The 19106-nt window shown below is 32.0% G+C and overlaps 1 protein-coding gene across 5 annotated transcripts in view; it reads right to left on the bottom strand.

Moving 5' to 3' along the window:
- Positions 1-19106, bottom strand: part of LOC118201394 (cGMP-dependent protein kinase, isozyme 1-like) — a 259174-nt gene that overhangs the window by 172444 nt on the left and 67624 nt on the right. For all 5 annotated transcript variants that reach the window (XM_085821964.1, XM_085821965.1, XM_085821966.1 and 2 more), the window contains 3 exons: positions 17001-17170; positions 13637-13750; positions 8634-8739 (listed from right to left, as the gene is read on the bottom strand). In XM_085821964.1, coding sequence (XP_085678090.1) covers positions 8634-8739; positions 13637-13750; positions 17001-17170 — 390 coding nt within the window. The remainder of the gene's footprint in view (positions 1-8633; positions 8740-13636; positions 13751-17000; positions 17171-19106) is intronic.

The raw sequence follows: 19106 nt of genomic DNA, 5'->3' as shown, positions 1-19106 counted from the left end.
ATTCGTGTGACTGTAAAAAGAGAAAATTATTGTGAATATGTGTTAAAGGTTGAATGAATGTAGTTAGGCTCTCTGACGCTACACTTCAGAGTTAGCCACTTTCAGAATAGTACCTCAGGGTTTAGAGATGAATATAAGGTGTGTTCTGAGGTCTTGTTATGTTGAATTTTAACACGTTAGTGTTTTGATTGCAGGCGGTAGTGTTGAACACTTGTACATAAACACATTCGTGTTTGGTGTGTTTTCTTTTACAACACATGTCAGAGAGCACGGGGAGAGATAATTAAATAAAGTCATGAATGAAATAAGAATGTTAAGAGAAATATAAATATTCATGTTACTTGCCATTTAATTGTGTAACATTTCATTAAATTAGTTTTCCTTCCAAATCTCTGGAAGGAACCAGATTTCAACTAACAACTCCTGTTTAGATGCAGTACAGATGAAAAGTAATTGTCCATGAAGTTGATAATGTAAAAAACGATTTTTTTTTAAATTTCTAGTTTCTAGTGAGAACTGTTTGTAAAAGATTGGCCTCGCGTTAGATTCTAGAGCTAAAAGTTTTCAACAAGTTCGTTTTAGACCTCAGTTTCAAACTAATTAACTCTGGCGGGAAGTATGTAAGGATCTTAAGTTTTACTAACGTTTATTTTATTTTAAATCTTTACTATCACTTCTTATTTTGAAATTCTGGCCAGAATTAAAAGCTTTAACTTATTTATGCAAATTTGTCTTGCGAACGCCAAGTACTTAAGTTGTGGCTTTTTGCCAAGCAAGAGAGAGGAAGGAGTGATTAGGAGCGGGCCGCTTGCCATTGCAGTTTTACTCGGTTGCTGGTTGCCTTCAAGGCCAGAGGTTTAATCCTCTTGATAATTTTAAACGTATCGTAGTGTTAACAGTTCTCTGTACTACATACGGCCTTTCTGTTAATATACGGCCAATCTTCAAGTATACACTTGTTTATTAATCCAAAGTTAGTTTAGTTAGAATTTAGTTAATATTTTTATATTCTTACGTTCAGACCACAAGTGGTTGGTCTCTGTATTCCGAAGTCCGGAAATCATTGTAAAGAGAGAAAAATAAAGGGTTTCGTGTACCCTTCCTGTGTATCTTGTCTACTTCCCACATTTATTGAACATAGCTTTAGTAAGCTCCCTGTTCCGAGTCACATCATTTAATGTTCCCCAAGCAAGTAAGGAGGAACACTGAACCTGATAAACTAAGCTTGAAATTCTGATAATTTTAATAATTAATCAAATATATAGCTTATATACATGGAATACTTTCATGACTTCTAACAGTATAATGTTTAACATTACGACGGGATGAACATAGTTAAAGAAATTCTCAAGGATACCTTTTAGAAAGTGCAATGCGATACACTACAAAATAATCTATTTCTATAAACTTATGTCACAATACTTTTTGACTTCAGTATTAGGAACAAAACCATTCGTAATTTAATACGCCTTATATATTAAGTAAGTTGATTAATATTACTAATAGAAAAAGACATTTTCCGTAGTTGTAAATAAAAAATGTACGATCTGAAGAAGTAAACATTTTAGAGGGCATGGATTTCCTAACAATAAATACGTTAATATTCATTGTGAGAAAACATTCAGTTTACCTTCGTTAAAAGTAAGAAGCTACGCTTGCACACCCACCCACACATATGCATATTATATGTGTGTGTAGGAACAAGGATATTTTACAAATGGAAAAATATTATTTCATTTTTATACTGTTTTGGTTTTTATAATACATTTAAAAAGATCACATATATTTTAAACAATACCACAACAATTACTTTTAGATATTACAACTTCCCTAAAACCTTACAACTTCCCTAAAAACATTTATTATTGTTATATTATAATGCACTTTACCCTGTTGTTATAATATCACCACGTTGTCAGGTTTATGTTCAAAATGGCATCTAAAGTTATGATATAAATATCGTTTGAGTATGAAACGTTACGTTAAATGGAATAAGTAAATGTGATCGATTGCCTGTTCAAAGAAAAAAATATTTTTCTATGATTTAACCTAATATTTGTATTATAATCCATTACTAGTTAGAAAATAATTAATGAATGCGTGAAAAATATTACAATTCACAAAATGCCACAAAGTTGATTATTATTTTCAAATGGACACTGGAATTTAAAATAACTTAAAAATTTAATTAGGAAGTTATTTACCATTTTAAAGCAATATTAATATAAGGATAGTTACTCGATTATTATGCAATTACTATTCAATATCGTCAGTTTGCAAGTAATTCACTATGAACTGTAGTTATTTTTTGTTTATACTGTGAAATGGCAGTGACTTTTCTATAAAAAAGCAAAATTCACTGCTTCCAGAAGTGTGCATACATATATTAGCTAAAGCAAAATTAAAAATCGAGATAAAAGCATATTTCCATTTTACATTTTTCATTTACTCTGATATTATTGTCATATTTAATTAATTACAGTAAGAAAACTCAAATCACACATGTTATGCTAAAGAATCAAATCACACATGTTATGCTAAAGAATCAAATCACACATGTTATGCTAAAGAATCAAATCACACATGTTATGTTATGTAGTCATATTCACACTATGACTACATAATACTGCACAATAACACTAATGCAAATTTAAATGCTTAATTAATGTAAAATACTTACTATTTTCGATTGCGTTTTGAGGATTAGAAAACACCTGTACAGCCATTAAAATGTCTAAGATATAATTACTCTGTTAGGCATATCCTTATAAGTAGTTGCATAGGAGAATGTATAAATATCAATGCTACGTAAAGTAAGAACAAGTTATAATGCTTTTAGAAAAAAGAAGAACGGAAAAAACTTTTTTCTATAGAAAACAGACTACTGCGTTGACCGCTGTTTGTTATCTTCTAAAACTTTGGTATTCGCATCTAACTTGCATCAGTGTTTGATCAGCCGTTTTGTTAAGATTAGAATAGAATTCTGATGTTTGCGAGATTTGTTATTTTTTTGTTACGCGTTTTAGCATTGCATGTCATATATACAGTAAAATGCCAATTGGTAATTAATGGGATAATAACTCATTTAAATAACTGACCTTTCTTTCTTTCATTTTCCTTTTTTCAATAAATACGTTACACAAGTAAGGAGTTTTTATTTCATCTTTAGTTTTTTTTTTGTTTTTTGTTTTTTTGTTTGTTTGTTTGTTTGTTTTTGTTTATTGTATAATTAACCGATTTATAATTCAAAAGACCAAAATAATATTAACTAAGGAAACACAAATTTTACAGTTTACATTTAGAAAGTTTCATCTTAACTCTCGCACAAAGCGACACTGAGTATAATAACCATATATTTGCAAAACAAAAATTTCCTGTCTGGGGAGAGATGCGACATATTATAATGTAAGCACGTTGATTTTTCTTTGGAAAAGAGCCGTTATTATATTATGGCTATGCAGTGATTCACACAATCAGCAAAGAACAGATAGAAAATTTAACAATTTCTAATTGTTTTTAATCCATATTTCTCTATTACATATTCACTAAAACGTATAGGTCAGTCTAAATATCATGCATATTCATCTCATAGCATATCATGCGTATTCATCTCATAGCATATCATGCATATTCATCTCATTCCTGATAGCTTCTGAAAAAGTGTTATTGTAATGTATTACCCGTCCATAATATTTATAATGAAATAATTAAAAACGTGTGAAATAAATTAATCGCAAACTTAATTTTAGTTGACCTGAAAGAAGAATAAGAGATCAAGATAACTGGAATCCAGTTCTTCTTTCCCATGCAGCTAAATTCACCACGTTGTTAGCCTTATGTTCAGAATAGCATCAAAAGCTATGATATAAATATCGTTTGTGTATGAAAAGTTACGTTAAATAAAATAACTAAATGTCATCGCCTGTAGATTGCCTGTTTATAAAAGAAAAATTATTTTTCTATGATTTAACTTAATATTTGTATTATAATCCATGACTAGTTAGAAAATAATTAAAGAATATGTGAAAAAGATGACACTTCGCAAAATGTCACAAAGTTGATTATTATTTTCAAATAGACTCTGAAATTTAAAATAACTGAAAAATTTAATTAGGAAGTTATTTAACCATTTTAAAGCAATATTAATATAAAGATAATTACTCGATTATTATGCAATTAAGTATCGTCAGTTTGCTCTGCAAGTAATTCATTATGAACGGTAGATATTTTTTGTTTAGACTGTGAATTGGAGTCAGATTGCACGGTCGAATGGGCTAAAAATCTGAGCTTGGCGTATTTACATTTACAGTTTCTTTTATTTAATATTCTTAAGCGAATATTCTGTGGGAACTAACTGGTAATCAGAGGATGATTTTGTAATAGTTTTACCGTTTAGATCAGAGGTTCTTAAACTGTAGGTCGCGACTCCCATGGGGGTTGCGGGGCCTGCAGCAGGGGGTCGCAAAAATTTTAGCTGCTTTAATATTTCTTTAAATTATTATAATAATTTTGCATTTATCAAATATTTTTACACAAAGTATCTGAAAATATATAAAGATATGACAATACAGATAAAGAAAAACGAAAACGTTTGGACGCATTCTTTTTATAACATAAACATTCATTTCACTTGCTTTGTATTTCATCTGTTACTTAGTTAAAATTTTCACATTGTTCTATGTCTTAAAATTAGAAGTTAATGACCTAAAACTGCAATAATATATTACAGCACAAGTGAAAATTTTGCCAGTTTCACTCACGTGTGTGTCGGATTTGAGCAATGCTTATGAGGTCCCACAAAATTTTCGTAAATATTATGGGGTCCTGAGGTCGGGAAAAAAGTCTCAGTGATAAAAAGGGTTCGCGACTGAGAAAAGTTTAAGAAACCCTGGTCTAGACAATAGTTGATCTTTGAACAGCATATGAGTATGACTTACGTAGATCTAGTTATGCGGGGATGTTTGACATTGAAAACGTCTTTTCCGAATTTTTGGAGACTTACGTGATATTGCGTTACGTTATACGTCAGTATTTTGGCAAATGTTGCCACTGAAAGAACACTGCATCACTTTGGCGAGTGTCCTTAACGGTCACTAGTGAGCATGAGCTGGACGGTCAAGGGTGTCTTTAGGCTACACTCAGGGGAGTCCTTTAGTATGATTTAATTTCAACAATTTATCTAATTTTTTTGCACTTCCCCACATCAGTGACCTTATGGTTTTGCTGACAGAATATAGTGACAGATTAACCCGTAGATGGTCAATGACCAACAGCTTTAAGGGACTCTGGTAACCAACCTGTAAAAGACCCACCACCAGTAACCAGCATGTAGATGATAAATGATCAACAGATTTAAAGAATACTGTTATCTTTAAGTTTAATTTCATTTTGACGTCACAAACTTTTTATTGGAGTCTTTCTAAAATTATGGAGTAATTCGTTATGGCATAGCTTCTGTTGCGTGAAGTAACTTAATCAGAATGTTCAAATTAATAACTAGAAACACACATAGTTATAGTAACTTCCTGCCGATATATTATTCTTAAAAACTATTTAACTGACAATGCAAAACGTAAGTCTAATTAAAATTACATTAAAACTCATTTAGCTCCACCTGACGGCGAAACAGAAAATTTAACGCAAATTAAGTCGACAACTTAACGTAATAGAATTTCACAAAATGAGGCCACCTACTCTGGTAGATAAGGTGTCAATGATTTACAAAACAAGGTTCTAAGTTCAAAATTAAATATTTGGTCTTTGCTAGTATTATTTCTAGTCTACAATATTTCTGAAGTCGTAAAGCATTTAGCAAAGACATAGCAATTGATTAAGCTTTAGCAATGACAAGAATACACTAGAACTAATTCTTAGTAAGACACTGCGACGACATATCATCTGCTTCACTGCCCTTTCAGTCAAATCATACATTTTACGTTTAAACTATACCACGTACCATTAAATTTACATAACTTTCTGATGTGATAGAATGCTGTGATATGAGGCAAGAAGGAAAGTGTAGAACTGTACTTAAATCTAAATATTAGTAAAACATCACAATAATTTTCACAACGTTAAGCTATAAAGTTAAACCTAGGTACCTAACTACCCCTACTTAACTGTTCTTACTTCGATGAATTACCATCTTCGCCGCTAAACAAAAGTTTAATGAAACTTCATTAGCGAACGAAAAGAAATAAAATTTAATTAAAAGGCTTATTTGACTACTTCTTGCACTTTATAACATTAAAGTAACAAATAATACTTCGAAGTTTTCAAAAACTCAAGTATTTAAATCGATGGGAAGCACAATTTGATTTCTTTTGTTGGCTTATTAAACTAAAACAGAACTTAATGCGAATCTATTTGCTACTTCTTTCCTGAAGGACAGACATTTTAGAACTAAGCAGCTAAATCATAACTTTTTATTTAGATTATAAAGGCTGAGGTCCCACAGAGGCAGCATTGTTTATGTTCATGGCTTCCATAATACCACAAATTTGGAGTAAACAATGGAAAGTCTGTTTCAACATACCACGGTTAACCATGAACACTTAGAATTATAACGTACAGACAAAAAGAGACTAACAGCAATAAGATCATCTTTTTCGGAAGTCAAATGGTGCAAGCAAATAAGGATAACTACTTGGTGACAATAAATATAACGAAGAACGATCATATAGACACATTCAGGGTCAAAGCCAATCAGACTAAAGCTGATTTTGGTTGATATCTCACAACTGAATCTTACCAGTTACGTAATATTTCCTCAATTGTTATTCGCCAAATTATAGTTTATGAGTCCCCGGCTCCCCAGCTTGAGTTGAAAGCTCAGGGAGAAAATCGCAGCCTATTTTAAGAACTTCAAAAAACGTTTTCGAGGATTATTACAGAAGTAACCTACAGCCTAAGAATCTGTACACTTCGCATCTGTACGCTTCGTACAGAATTCTGTACGCTAACAATCTGTACTCTTCAACAGCCTTTAAGGGATGTTGGAAGCCAAAATGTTTCAAAAAATGATGATTTGGGATTTTTGCATTTTTGCATTTTCTACATTTTTAGCTTTCTAAAAATACCATATCTTAATCTCTACGAAAATTAGAACCGTAAAAAGTCTAGTTTAAATTTATCATCGAATGCTTTGATAAATGAGGATTTTTACATAAAAACGGGTTTTTCTCCAAATGTGATTTTTTTTTATTCTCGAAGTACCTTTTCTCAGGAACTACTTCTCACAGGTATGTAAATTTTTTATGGATTATTTATTATGTTTTCTAATATTTACTGAAATGAGCTTTTCGTGATAACCTAAAAATAAAATTTTCACTTTTTTTGGGGGGAGCGGGGTCAGTAAAGTGTTAAATTTTACTATGCCTAAAACTCAAAATGTTTCAAAAGCTCACTTCAGCATAGTCAAATGGGTTTACTTTAATTACACAAAAATTTCAAATGTGTGTCTGCAGGAGATTTTGGGAAAAGGTACATCAAAAATGGCCAATTTAAAATTGTCGGCATCGAGGGTTCCGACTCCCCATATACTAGAAGTGCATTCGTAAGGTCAGCACATAATTTTTTACGAAGTCTAGAATCCGTGATACTATGAACTATTAGCAGAATTTCGATTACAATATACTCCTGAACGATTAACAGGCTGCGAGCATATGCTACACACCTTATCAGAGGTTTTCACTATCATGTGAATTCCCTGTTTCAGCTACTGCCGTCTGATCTTTTCATGACTATATCGAGCAGTGAGTCCAGATTATTCCATACATTTCCTGCTGGCAAATGCCTTCTTCTTCACTCCTGCAATTCCAACTATCCTATTATTTTAAGGAATCCAAATTCATCAGCAAGGATTTCAATTTCTCATTAGCAAGGATTTCAATGAATTACACTAGAATGCACTTTAAAGGGTAGTAATATATCAAATGTGTATTTAAATTATTAAAATAACATAGATTTATCACTTCTTTTAAGCGAATGAGTCCTTGCTATAACCATAATTTTTAATAGGCGCGAAATCGATAGTCAAGTGTTGCCCATTCTTCCGGAATCCCAACATAACATGGTATAGATTTAAGGCTGAAACGTTTAAGATAGCTTCCGTATCATAAATATTCATTCCGACATATTGATACCCATTTCACTAACCTGAAAACATTTTGTATGATTTCTAAAGTCATATACGTATGTAGTTACTGCAATTGAAACTTTAACATCAGAAAACTTTATGATCAGGATCTTACAAAATGCGAAGATAAAGAAATGTATGTGCAGTGGACGGAACAAAATGAAATTCTTACGAAACAAAATGAAAGAAATAACAAAAAGGTAAATATGTAAATCTGCATTTTCACTTAATTTTTTGCAAAACTTAACAAAGTTAATACGAGAATATTTATTTTAAATAAAACGCATGAAATTATCTTGATTGCATTTAACTTTTCTTGATGTAATGTTATTGTTTCATCTTCTATATATCATATGAACTTCTATATATCACATGAAATGCTCTGACTATGAAATGAAATAGTGATTCTACAAATTGATTCAATAAGGAGAAGTTTTATTTATTCAATACGATTGAATAAGACTTTAATATTTAAATAGAAGGGATTAATTATTACCTTTTTAAAAAATTTATATTTTCCTCTTGTCTTTGTATACCTGTGACCATCATGATGGTTTGGAAAGCTCTTCGATCAAGAACCCAAAGTAAGGCATCAGTCACAGCTGTAAAATATTCAATAGTTTTATTCAACATAATCAGTTGCTCTAAAAATACGTAAATTTAACGAAATAAGATAGTTTAAGGAAATGCTCAAACACATTAACTGTAAATATCGTTTTCCATTAATCATGTGACTCTTGTGACATATTATTTGTTAACATAGTATCAAATACCAGTTGTTGCACTCTTATTTTCAAAACAAATTTTATATAAATCAAGAGTAACTATAAATGAACAAGATTAAATTCATTTTGCCTTAATTCTAAAACTAGTCCAACTTTCTAACTTTCCAAGCGAAACTGACAGTATCAGAATATTAAATAAAATAATACTAGTAAATAAATACAACAGAAATAAAAACTACAAAAAATTTATTGTGTTTTCAGACTGAAGTACAGTTCAAAATTAAAGAACACAGATTGACTTCCTCTCTCGTTGGAATAGCAAACAGTCAGTATTTACAGTTCACAAAGTTACGGCCTAGTAGCTAGCTCGGCTCACCAATTGATAGAAACTAGCCATTGATGGCTGGGTCATTTCAGATATAAACAGAGGATTCTCTTTACAGCTTTCTAGACTTGTCAGTCGTCACTTTCTTAAACTTAGATTCTTAATTCTATTTAAAACTCCTATCATGTATATAATCTGGGAAGCAGATAAAACAGTAGGACTATAGGACAAATTTGAACGTAAAACGAAATGCATTTATTAAGATAAGCCTGACAAGTGGCAGCACGATAAGATGCAAACTGTTTTAGAAAATTCATACAAAAAGATCATGTAGTGTTTTCTGTGTTAATAAAAGCAAATACGGAGCATTTGTGCACCAGCATGTGGGTGTCCAAATTTTCGAAATTTCTGAACTGCTGAATTTATGAAGATTTGCCGAAGGTTGCACATACCGATGAAAATATGCCAGGCGACATAAAATATTCAGTATTTCTGATGACTGCAGTACAATCTATAATAACAATGCATTTGATCAAATTTCATTTATTACATTAAGAAAAGGATATGAACATAAAATGTTTAATTCAAAAACTAAATCTGTTCTCCAAGTACCTGCGTAAATATGGCAGCGATTACGAAGAATGTCTTTAAGTTTATTGTTAAAATGTTTGTTCTATTTTATTTTCTACATACTTTATACACAAAAAATAAAAAATATATATTATAAAAAAAACCACCACTTGCAATTAAACATACATGCTTCCAAAAAGGAAACATCAAGTACATAAAATATTTGCTAACTGCTCAGAACGTTTCTTCAACTAACAAAGATAGAAGCTCAGCACCTCTGTAATACCCCAATCACTTGGGGTATTACAGAGGTGCTGAGCCAAGTGATTGGGGTATTGCTGAATCTAGATAACTGTTAATTTTTTGCCGCGAGTTTGAGGAATATCAGCCCCGGTGGTGGTTCAAGCGTCTCATATCCCTCTTCCCCTACCTCCAGCCTCTCGAGAGAACTTTTGGCTGGCCGTGTATTTTGAGCGCCTTCTTATCGCGTAGGCACCTTACACTTACAAATATCCATGCCTTTCCCGGGATTCGAACGCGGGCAACACGGGTATGACCAGTAGCATCACTATTTTACTGGTTGGGAGACTCTTCATTTAGACACGACGTTCAGAACTTAAATAAATTTTCTTTAAATTGCATATTTGATTGGAATTCTATACATCGCATTTGCAAGTTTGCTGGCACCTTTGACGTCAGTTGAGAATAAAGTAGCAAATATTCGGAGATGAAGCTAATATCTTCTGAAAATCTTGAAATCTCTTCTCAGACTTTTAGCAAAATGGCAATCAGTGCTGAATATTTTTTGCTGTTTATATGGTTCTTTTGTCCATGTAAACAGTATTTAGTTTGTTTTTGTTGAAGTAAAATTTCTGGAAATTTACTCTAAATTCAAATGGCGTAACTCCTCTCAGGGGTTCCTTTTTGTGCGTGCTGGTATGACAACCCAAGGTACCCTAGCCCTTTTTTTGAACGATGCCAACGATTTCGATGTTTCTAGATATAAAAGAGGCGAGGCTTTTGACATTGCTTGTTGGCCAGGAATTATAAATTTATTGAAACTTGCTAATATACCAAGAACATCTTCTATCTGATCAAGTCGAATTCCTGTAGTCGTTTGAGATCGATGCGCATTTTAATATGTAGCGATTTCCTTTCTTCGCTACAACTTCTAAAGAAAATTAGTGTTTCATAGAAACTTGCGTTTGAAATTCATGTTATCATTAAGATCTTGCAAGATATTGATACTGACATTCATTTTACTTACGTTCATGACGCTGTAGCAAAGCTAACCACGAAACTTCACACCGATTTAAATATACGTGTTCTTGTTTCTCAATGGAAGGGCTTTTATAGAAATGATGTATTCGAAAAAGAGAATATATGGCCTCACCCAAAGCACAGTAGACTAATATGGTTTTTTCTATAATTTCCACAGAAAAAAATTTGATCAATTTTTAGCAGGTTTTAAAGTAACTCAATTTTTGATTGGACATAGCAATTCTAAGAAGCATTTAAAGCGATTTGGACTTGCTTCACATACTTTGTGTAGCTGCAATAACGGCGATGAAAATGTAAAGCATGTTCTTGAATGCGTTCGTTATGTCCAGCAGAGGGAGATACAGGTGACATGACTTCAAACCTGTTGAAAATTGATCAACTTTTATTCAGTGAAAATTGTAGGAAAAACCATATTGGTCTATTGCCTGAACAGTCTGTCTATAGCTTGGCCACTAATTTTTTCTGAACTTTTCTGGACTAAAGAAAGAATCTCTACTTTTCAGAATTTCATTTTCAATTTAAATTATTGAGGTCTCTCTATTTCATTACTTTATTCTATTTTATTAGCCCAAAAGGGAGGTTAGTACCGAATGGGATATTAGGCTTGAAACGGCATTTTGCGTTGAATCACTATAAACGGTGTATCATTTTTCAATTGACACCAAATATTATCGCCTTGTTTAAAGACATTAAATAATGAAGAATCTGCACCACTGTATACGTGCTTCTCGCATTCTTAAAAAAATTTTAAAAAGGTACCTAGAGCTATCAAACTTTGAATGACGTAATCCACCACCCGAGCATGGACAAATGGAAGCCTGAATTTTCAATTTCGAGTTTGTTTTATTACCTGTTTCATATTTTGTAAAACTTTAACGAATATTTGGTTAAGAAACTCAACGACCTCAAAGCGAGCAGAGGCAACACATTGCTCGGAATAAAATATTTTTATCTCCAGCGCGCGCGACTGTCTATCGGAAATTATAATGATGTGTTGTTTTTAAAAATTCTAATGATGTGTTGATTTTAAATACATTGTGATTTTTCTATTGAATCGAATTTTATGCGGCGCAAGCGCCATGAACGTGATATTTCATAAATAGAGTAAACACACAAAACGTTAATAAGAGAAAGACAGAAAAAAAAGTTTTTTAAAGCTATCTTAGTAAGAAAACGGAACATTGATATGATGAACTGGGAAAAGACTGGAAAAAACAGAGAAATGTGTTCCAACACTTAATGCTGCATCAGGTACTCTGAAACCTATACTGCTACGCTACTTTTAGAATTTTTAGAATTTTGCTGTTGAATTGTCCATGGCGTAAATGCAAAGAAAATGGTGCTTAAGTTAAAAACACACAAAACAAAATGGGTTAAGGAGTGTAACAGCAGACTGTGAGCTAAGAGAGAGAGTGACCTTAGCAAACCCTTTTGAGCGACCTTTAAAATCTGAAACCTTTCAGATTTTTTTCTATTAATCAAATTTTTTTTCTTTTCCTTAATAATCATTTTTTCTTTTACTTATTATTATTATTTTTTAATAATTTTAGGTTCCCATTTGCAGTGCTATTGTATATTTTTGTATTTATTTTGTTAGTGCTATAACTTACTTGTGTAAACCTCGTGGTATACTTTGCGGAGCACGAGAAGCTGAAATTAGAGTTAAAAGAAAAAGAAGAAGAAGGAATACCATGCAATTGACTTATTGATTCCTCGCAAATGTCGTGTTGAGCATGAACTTGGATCTTAGATCTAACTAAAGATATATCGTGGAAAGAATTATTTCTTTAAACGAGTAATAACCCCACCACCTTTAAACCACGAAATATTCCTGTGTAAATTTTCGACTGATCTTAATTGCCTGAATTCCTATCTAGACCGATTTGAAATTGTCAGGTACCCCTTCTGTTTGAATGGAGCGCTGATGGATGCGGTACATCTTCTTCTTCTTCCTTTTTTTTCTTCAAATCTTGCTAGAAAACTGTTAGTAGATAGGCCCACAAATGACTAAGTGGGTAAAGACAGGTAAACTGGTAGTTTGATCCTGGCCCAAACCCTGGTGAATGGGTTCTCTGTATGGACATTTCCATTGTTTTCCTATGTGTAATTTAATTCAACTTTCTCATGGAAACATGAGAAAATCCTTCAAGAAAGTAACCCTATTCTTGGCAGTTCTTGTGTTAACGAATTAATCAATTAGCCAATTTCATAGAGATATTGGAAGCGATAAATCTTTTGGTTATTTGGCTGCTTACTTATAAACTTCAAAAATCTGTACATCTGTTAATAAATTATATTTAAAACTATTTTATATCTGATACAAACATTGGCTATTTTATACTTTATTTTTGTGCATGTAATGTGAAACACGTGTTGCATTGCGTCTTATTTGTATGATATCCATAAATAATTTATATTTGTTTATAGTTTGTGACGTTGAAAATAAACGTTTATGACTGTAAATTTAATTTAATCTTAGTTAGGTCCAGACGTTTTTCTCTGATACGTGCGGAAGACGAAAACTCACGGCATCTAAGTTTTGAAGTATATAATTACAAGTCAATCAAACGAACGCACTGAATGCGTCTGCGTACTAACCTTTAACTGTGGCAGTCCGCGTGCAATTGTAAAGAATGGCCAGCTCTCCGAAAGCTTTTCCTGGTCCCATTTTACCCAATGATTTTTCACCTTTAATGACTTCCAGCTCTCCTTCTAAAAGTAAAAAGTTAAAAAGTCCAGTTATAATGGTAATTTTGATATTCATTAAAAATTGTAAAGATAAATAATCGAAAACGGAATGAATAAGTAAACTAATAAGAATTAGAGTTAAGTTAATATTAAGGTGAGCAAGTTCAGGACAGAGTTAACAGAAAAAAAAAAAAGAAAAGAATAAGGGAAAAAAAAACAGCTTCTCTCGTAAACCAAAATGAAAACAAGAAGTAAAAGAAATAATATAATTAGTAAAGGAAAGAAGATATAGGCACACATAAAATACGCATATACATACTATGATAGCACATAATTTGAAAGCAAAACTAAATAGTTAGTTATAGGTTCAATATGGAATAACATGTTGTTAAATGCCATGTCCGGGCGCACAACCCTCGGAACAACTGGGATGAATAGACAAGGATACCAAAAATGACAGAATGATTTTACTTGCAAGTCAAATGAATATTAGTTTTCATTATTTACTATTACTATAAATTTTCTCATTAAGGTTTATTTTTCAGTTTTCTAGTATTACAAATTTTTATAAATTTTCTTCACACAAGAGTAATAACAAACTTTTATCTAAAAACATCGAAACAGAAATAATTTCAAGCAAACTATTTTATTTTCTTAAGCAAATTTAATAAGAGAGAGCTTATTGATCTCCTTGTACGTTGTAACATTGTTCTTAGAAATTACTGACCTACAAAGAGATAAGTTTTAAATGTCAGATCCAGCTAATCAGAAATCGACAAGGCATGAGTTTTAAATGTTAAAGAGAAAAACTGGCAAAGCTTCGGCTTTAGAAAGTTTATAATATCTTCAGTGATTAAAGATAGTAGACTGATCAACCAGTAAAAAACCTCGAGTATTATAATTGCTAAATTAAGAAAACTCCAGCATTAAAACTGCTAACATTAAAAAATGTAGGTTTTATTCTCGCAGCAAAAGAGTCCTAACGCGATAGTATATAGATTCCATGACGTGCTCGTTAGATATCTCTTGACATTGAGAACCGTGACTGAAAAAAAGTAAAAGGTTGTCGTAAATTAAACGGTTGAGATGATATACTTCATAATCTTTTCACCTACTCAAGCCACAAATGCTATCTCTAGCATTTCTCACTGCGAAAAGGATTAATATTTCTTAACCTCATTCACAGTGAAACTGCGATAAATTAAGATATGCCTTCCATGTGCTTTTGTAACGTAATGGGGAGCATATTTGCCGATCACTGGGAGATCCCATCTTAAACTCCGAATAGTGTATATTTTCAGTGCTTCCTTGCTCCCGAAATCCTAATGTCTGTGAAAAGAATCACCTCCTAACATCACTGAAGGGAATAAACAGTTGTCTTCTTGAAAGATGCTATCTGCGCCATGGAATACATTCGTCGAAAAAGGGTATGAGTTATCCTAGATGCTCAGGCAAGAGTGAGATTTCAAAGTTTTTCTACATGTACGATACCTGTCGAATTCTTACCTCATTAAATTATCAACAGCCTCACAAACTCTTAATCTGCCTGGATCTATCTCCCAGTAGGAGGTGTATATGGATAAGTGCAGGGCCTGTTTAATATTCTAGGTATATTTTTCACCAAAAGCACCAAAAGCTCGCTTTTTTGTTTCCCGTTAGTAGGGTTATAAGAATTATAAGATGATTTTGGGCCTTCCTAAACCTTTGTACCCTAGACCCCCAAGCTTTGTCGATCTAGGAGGTAATTATGACCTAGGTAAAACTTAATGCTATATAAATGTTTTCTGCTCAACCGTCTGACTCTGCAGTCTTCTTCTAGTGATCATTTTGTCTTTACTATTCAGTTTTGCATTCCTTTACCTAAATTTTTCTCTATAACAGCGGTATCTTCTCTGAGGATAGCACATTTTTGTCAGTTATCCCTCTACCAGTATTTTGCCATGAGTAAGAGCATAAAGCTGTATGCTGTCGACTGCAGTTTGAAGCCGATATGTAAGGCCGGTGGAACAGCATTTATTGCACAATTCAATTCACTTCCAACCAGTAGTAAAAAGTAAAACGGAAACCATCGTTGTCTAATGTCAACAGTTATAGGCTCACTATAAAAATAATTCACGATGGTCAAAGGCATAACCGAAGGTAAGTAAGAATTCTTTCTAGTACTGCTGACTAGCTGAGTAAACCTTGCGTTGACTTGTGGCAACGCAAGGTTACCTTATCTTATGTTACCTTATCAGCAGGAGACTTTAGCAGGGTTATAAGTCTGTAACCCTGTTAAAGAATGGCAGCTCATGCCTTATCAGTGGCTCCAAGTACCAACATCACTTTTTCTGACAAATACACTTACTAATGCGTTTCACCATAACAATATTGCTCTTTCGAAATCAAATATATGTTTTGCTTTTCTCATATTGAGACAGAATGAAAATCGATTGAATAAATTCTTATCAAGAAATTGAATGCATCGGTCACAACTTTGGTACGTACAGCCTATAGATTGCCGGTATAAGAATTTATATTATAATGATGCATTTAATGCTTCTCCTGGGTCATTGTAAAATTATCAGTCAATGGAATAATGTTTAAATTTATTTCCAGTTTGTAAGGCACACTTCTAGTATTTTATACTAAAATTCTTCACTAAAAATTTACAAGCTAAAAAATTTATAAAATTTCTCCTCTGAAAGATAATATACATAATCTTGCTATCCACGAATATATAGGATGCTTTCTCATAGCCATGACGCAAATGATACAGCTCTCCCGGTATATCTACAAAAGCTTTCATAATTCTATCGTTTATTATTTATTATTATTTCACTATGTCGTTTATCATCTATAGCAATGGTTGTAACGCTTATTATTAAATATTTCATGAACCTCAGAATTTATCACATACATAATGAAATAACTTCATATTTATGTTCATCTATGAGTTTCAAATGCTGCTGTTAAATTATATTGTGTGTTTTATTTCACACAGGGAATATGTAATACTAGGTTCTAGGGAATATGTAATAGAAGATTACATATTCCCTAGAACATATTTGGGTTCCTAAAGAAAACTAATAATAGCCAGTTTTCCTTGAATTGATATTATGAAAGCTGGGGAACAGTTGAATTTCTTTTATTGAGAGGAAAATAGGGATTCCAAAACTATGAAATATAACAATTTAGAGAAAATGAAATCTTTGAATTATGCTTTTTAGGTATAACTTAACATGGCAAAAAAGGAAGAAAGCTAAAAAAGAATTCGAAATAAAACATATGTTACCTGCAGAAACGTATAGGTGCCTTCCAGGCTCTCCTTCCCTTATGACCAGGGAGCCAGCAGGCACCTCTTTTGAATACATGCAGTCTACTATTTCTTTTACTTGATATGAGTTCACCAAATGTTGCAAGAAATCATTTCCCAAGATGGCATCTTTGATCAACTGTTTCCATCTGAAACATTAAAAAAAATTTCATAAAAACTATCATATAAAAACTGTTTTTTTTTTTTTTTTTTTTTTTTTTTTTTTTTCCTTTTTGATTTTGATTATTTTAAGTTGAATAAGTCTATCTCATTTCAACTTGAGGAAAACTGTAAAACGGTCATGTTTTAGGAAGTATATCGTGTCATTTTTCCAATCTTACGACGCATCTGAATAAAAAGCTCCAAAAAGAGGTTTTCTCTTTTCCTATTTTCTGCATTTAAAGAACAGTTAAAATAATGTAGCATTATCCCAAAAATGCAGCATACTGTAATTAAAAATCTATAAATTTTTTCAAAGTTCTTAATTTTTTTTAAAAGTCAAAAAGTGAAAATACGTAAAAAGTGCACGAAAATTTGTCGCAAGGAAAGGAGCTCCTTTTACTAATGAGTACTGTGACACATAAGTAATACCTACTACAATTATAACAGTATTGAAAGCTATTCATTCAAGTTAAGATAATGTGGTATGTCACATAAAATATTCCATATTTCGTTAAACAGAAATCATACAGATGGAATATTTGCTCCGCAATTCAACTTTAACTGAATGATTTTCTGTCTTCTTTAAAGAAATCGCCAGAGATTTCAGTCATTCTTTTTATTACAGAGAAGATCCGATAAGACAAGCTGACATGGTTGATAGGCAAACTTGACATCAACCAGAGCTGCAGGAAATGCTTAATCGCCTGGTTGTCTATATTTTTAGTATAATATATATATATTTGACTAAGGACTGAGATATATATATATATATTGTTGCGTGCATACGGGTTCGTAATAAATTGAATGCACAAGTCCGATGAAAAGTGAATAAAATTTATTCTTATCATAACAAATAAACACAAAATGCTTACAACTTCCTTAGAGATATTCGTACAATATCCCAATGTCTCACAGTAGTTACCTTTAAGCTACTAAAACGTTCAACAGAACTTAATTCAAAACAGAGAAAGCTAATCTCATTTCACCGCGAATTCGCTACAGTAAACACGACAGTTATCCAAACAATAACTAAATTGAGATATTTTTCTCCAGCTTTTATAAGCTTTTTAAATGCACGGAAATCTTCTCGTAATTTCTCGAGTTTACTGGAAAGCAAAAGAGTACAATTACGTGATATCTACTTATTAAATGCGCATAATTAAATCCCGTATTTTTAATTTTTCGGCTTAGCTTTCTCTTCAAATAAGCCTCGTACTGCTTTGCACAGGAATATATAAAACAATTTTAATAACAATTATATTAAAAATAGCAAACTAAATACATACAAAATCCGTAACAATATATATATCAAAAATTACCATTCTAATTAATGAGGATCTCGAGTTTGTTTTTTCATGCACACATGCTAATTTCTGATAAAAACACTTTTGGAATAAGAGACATTACGAAAACAAAAATCTTTCCAAGTAGAGAGATATTTTTTTTTTCTGCCTTTTGCTGAAACTGAGCTATCAAAGCTTTGATCATCTTGTTTTAGTCCAGTCAGTCGGTAACATAGTGTGTATTGTATATACTTCTTTGTATCTCTGTGCCACATTATCACATTTTAAGCTTTTTCTTCGCTTTTATGCTGAAATTAGACTATATAACAAAGTACTGTCATCTCTTTAGTATTTAATATTAAATTTTTCATTTATTAATGGAATTTTCCGAAGATTGGCTTTTCTATTATTTAAATTGCTCCACTTAGGAATTTCTCCTTATCTTCAAACATTGCCTATAAATTTCATCCTCTTAGGCAGAATTCCTCAATGTTCTTAAAATATTCAAAGTATATAATATTGAATTTAATGTTCTTAATTGCAGTTAATGTCTTCAGATAGAAGAATTGTAAATCTCTATTTTAAGTCGAAAGTTAAAAAATAATTTTTCTAACAGTATATGAAACGCTGAAAAAAGCTG

Source organism: Stegodyphus dumicola, chromosome 8, assembly GCF_044657685.1.
Source record: "Stegodyphus dumicola isolate Sdum_Otavi_A_Nest chromosome 8, ASM4465768v1".
NCBI lineage: Eukaryota > Metazoa > Arthropoda > Arachnida > Araneae > Eresidae > Stegodyphus > Stegodyphus dumicola.
Note: the sequence above shows the minus strand (reverse complement) of the source record. Positions and strands in the feature narration are given on the sequence as shown.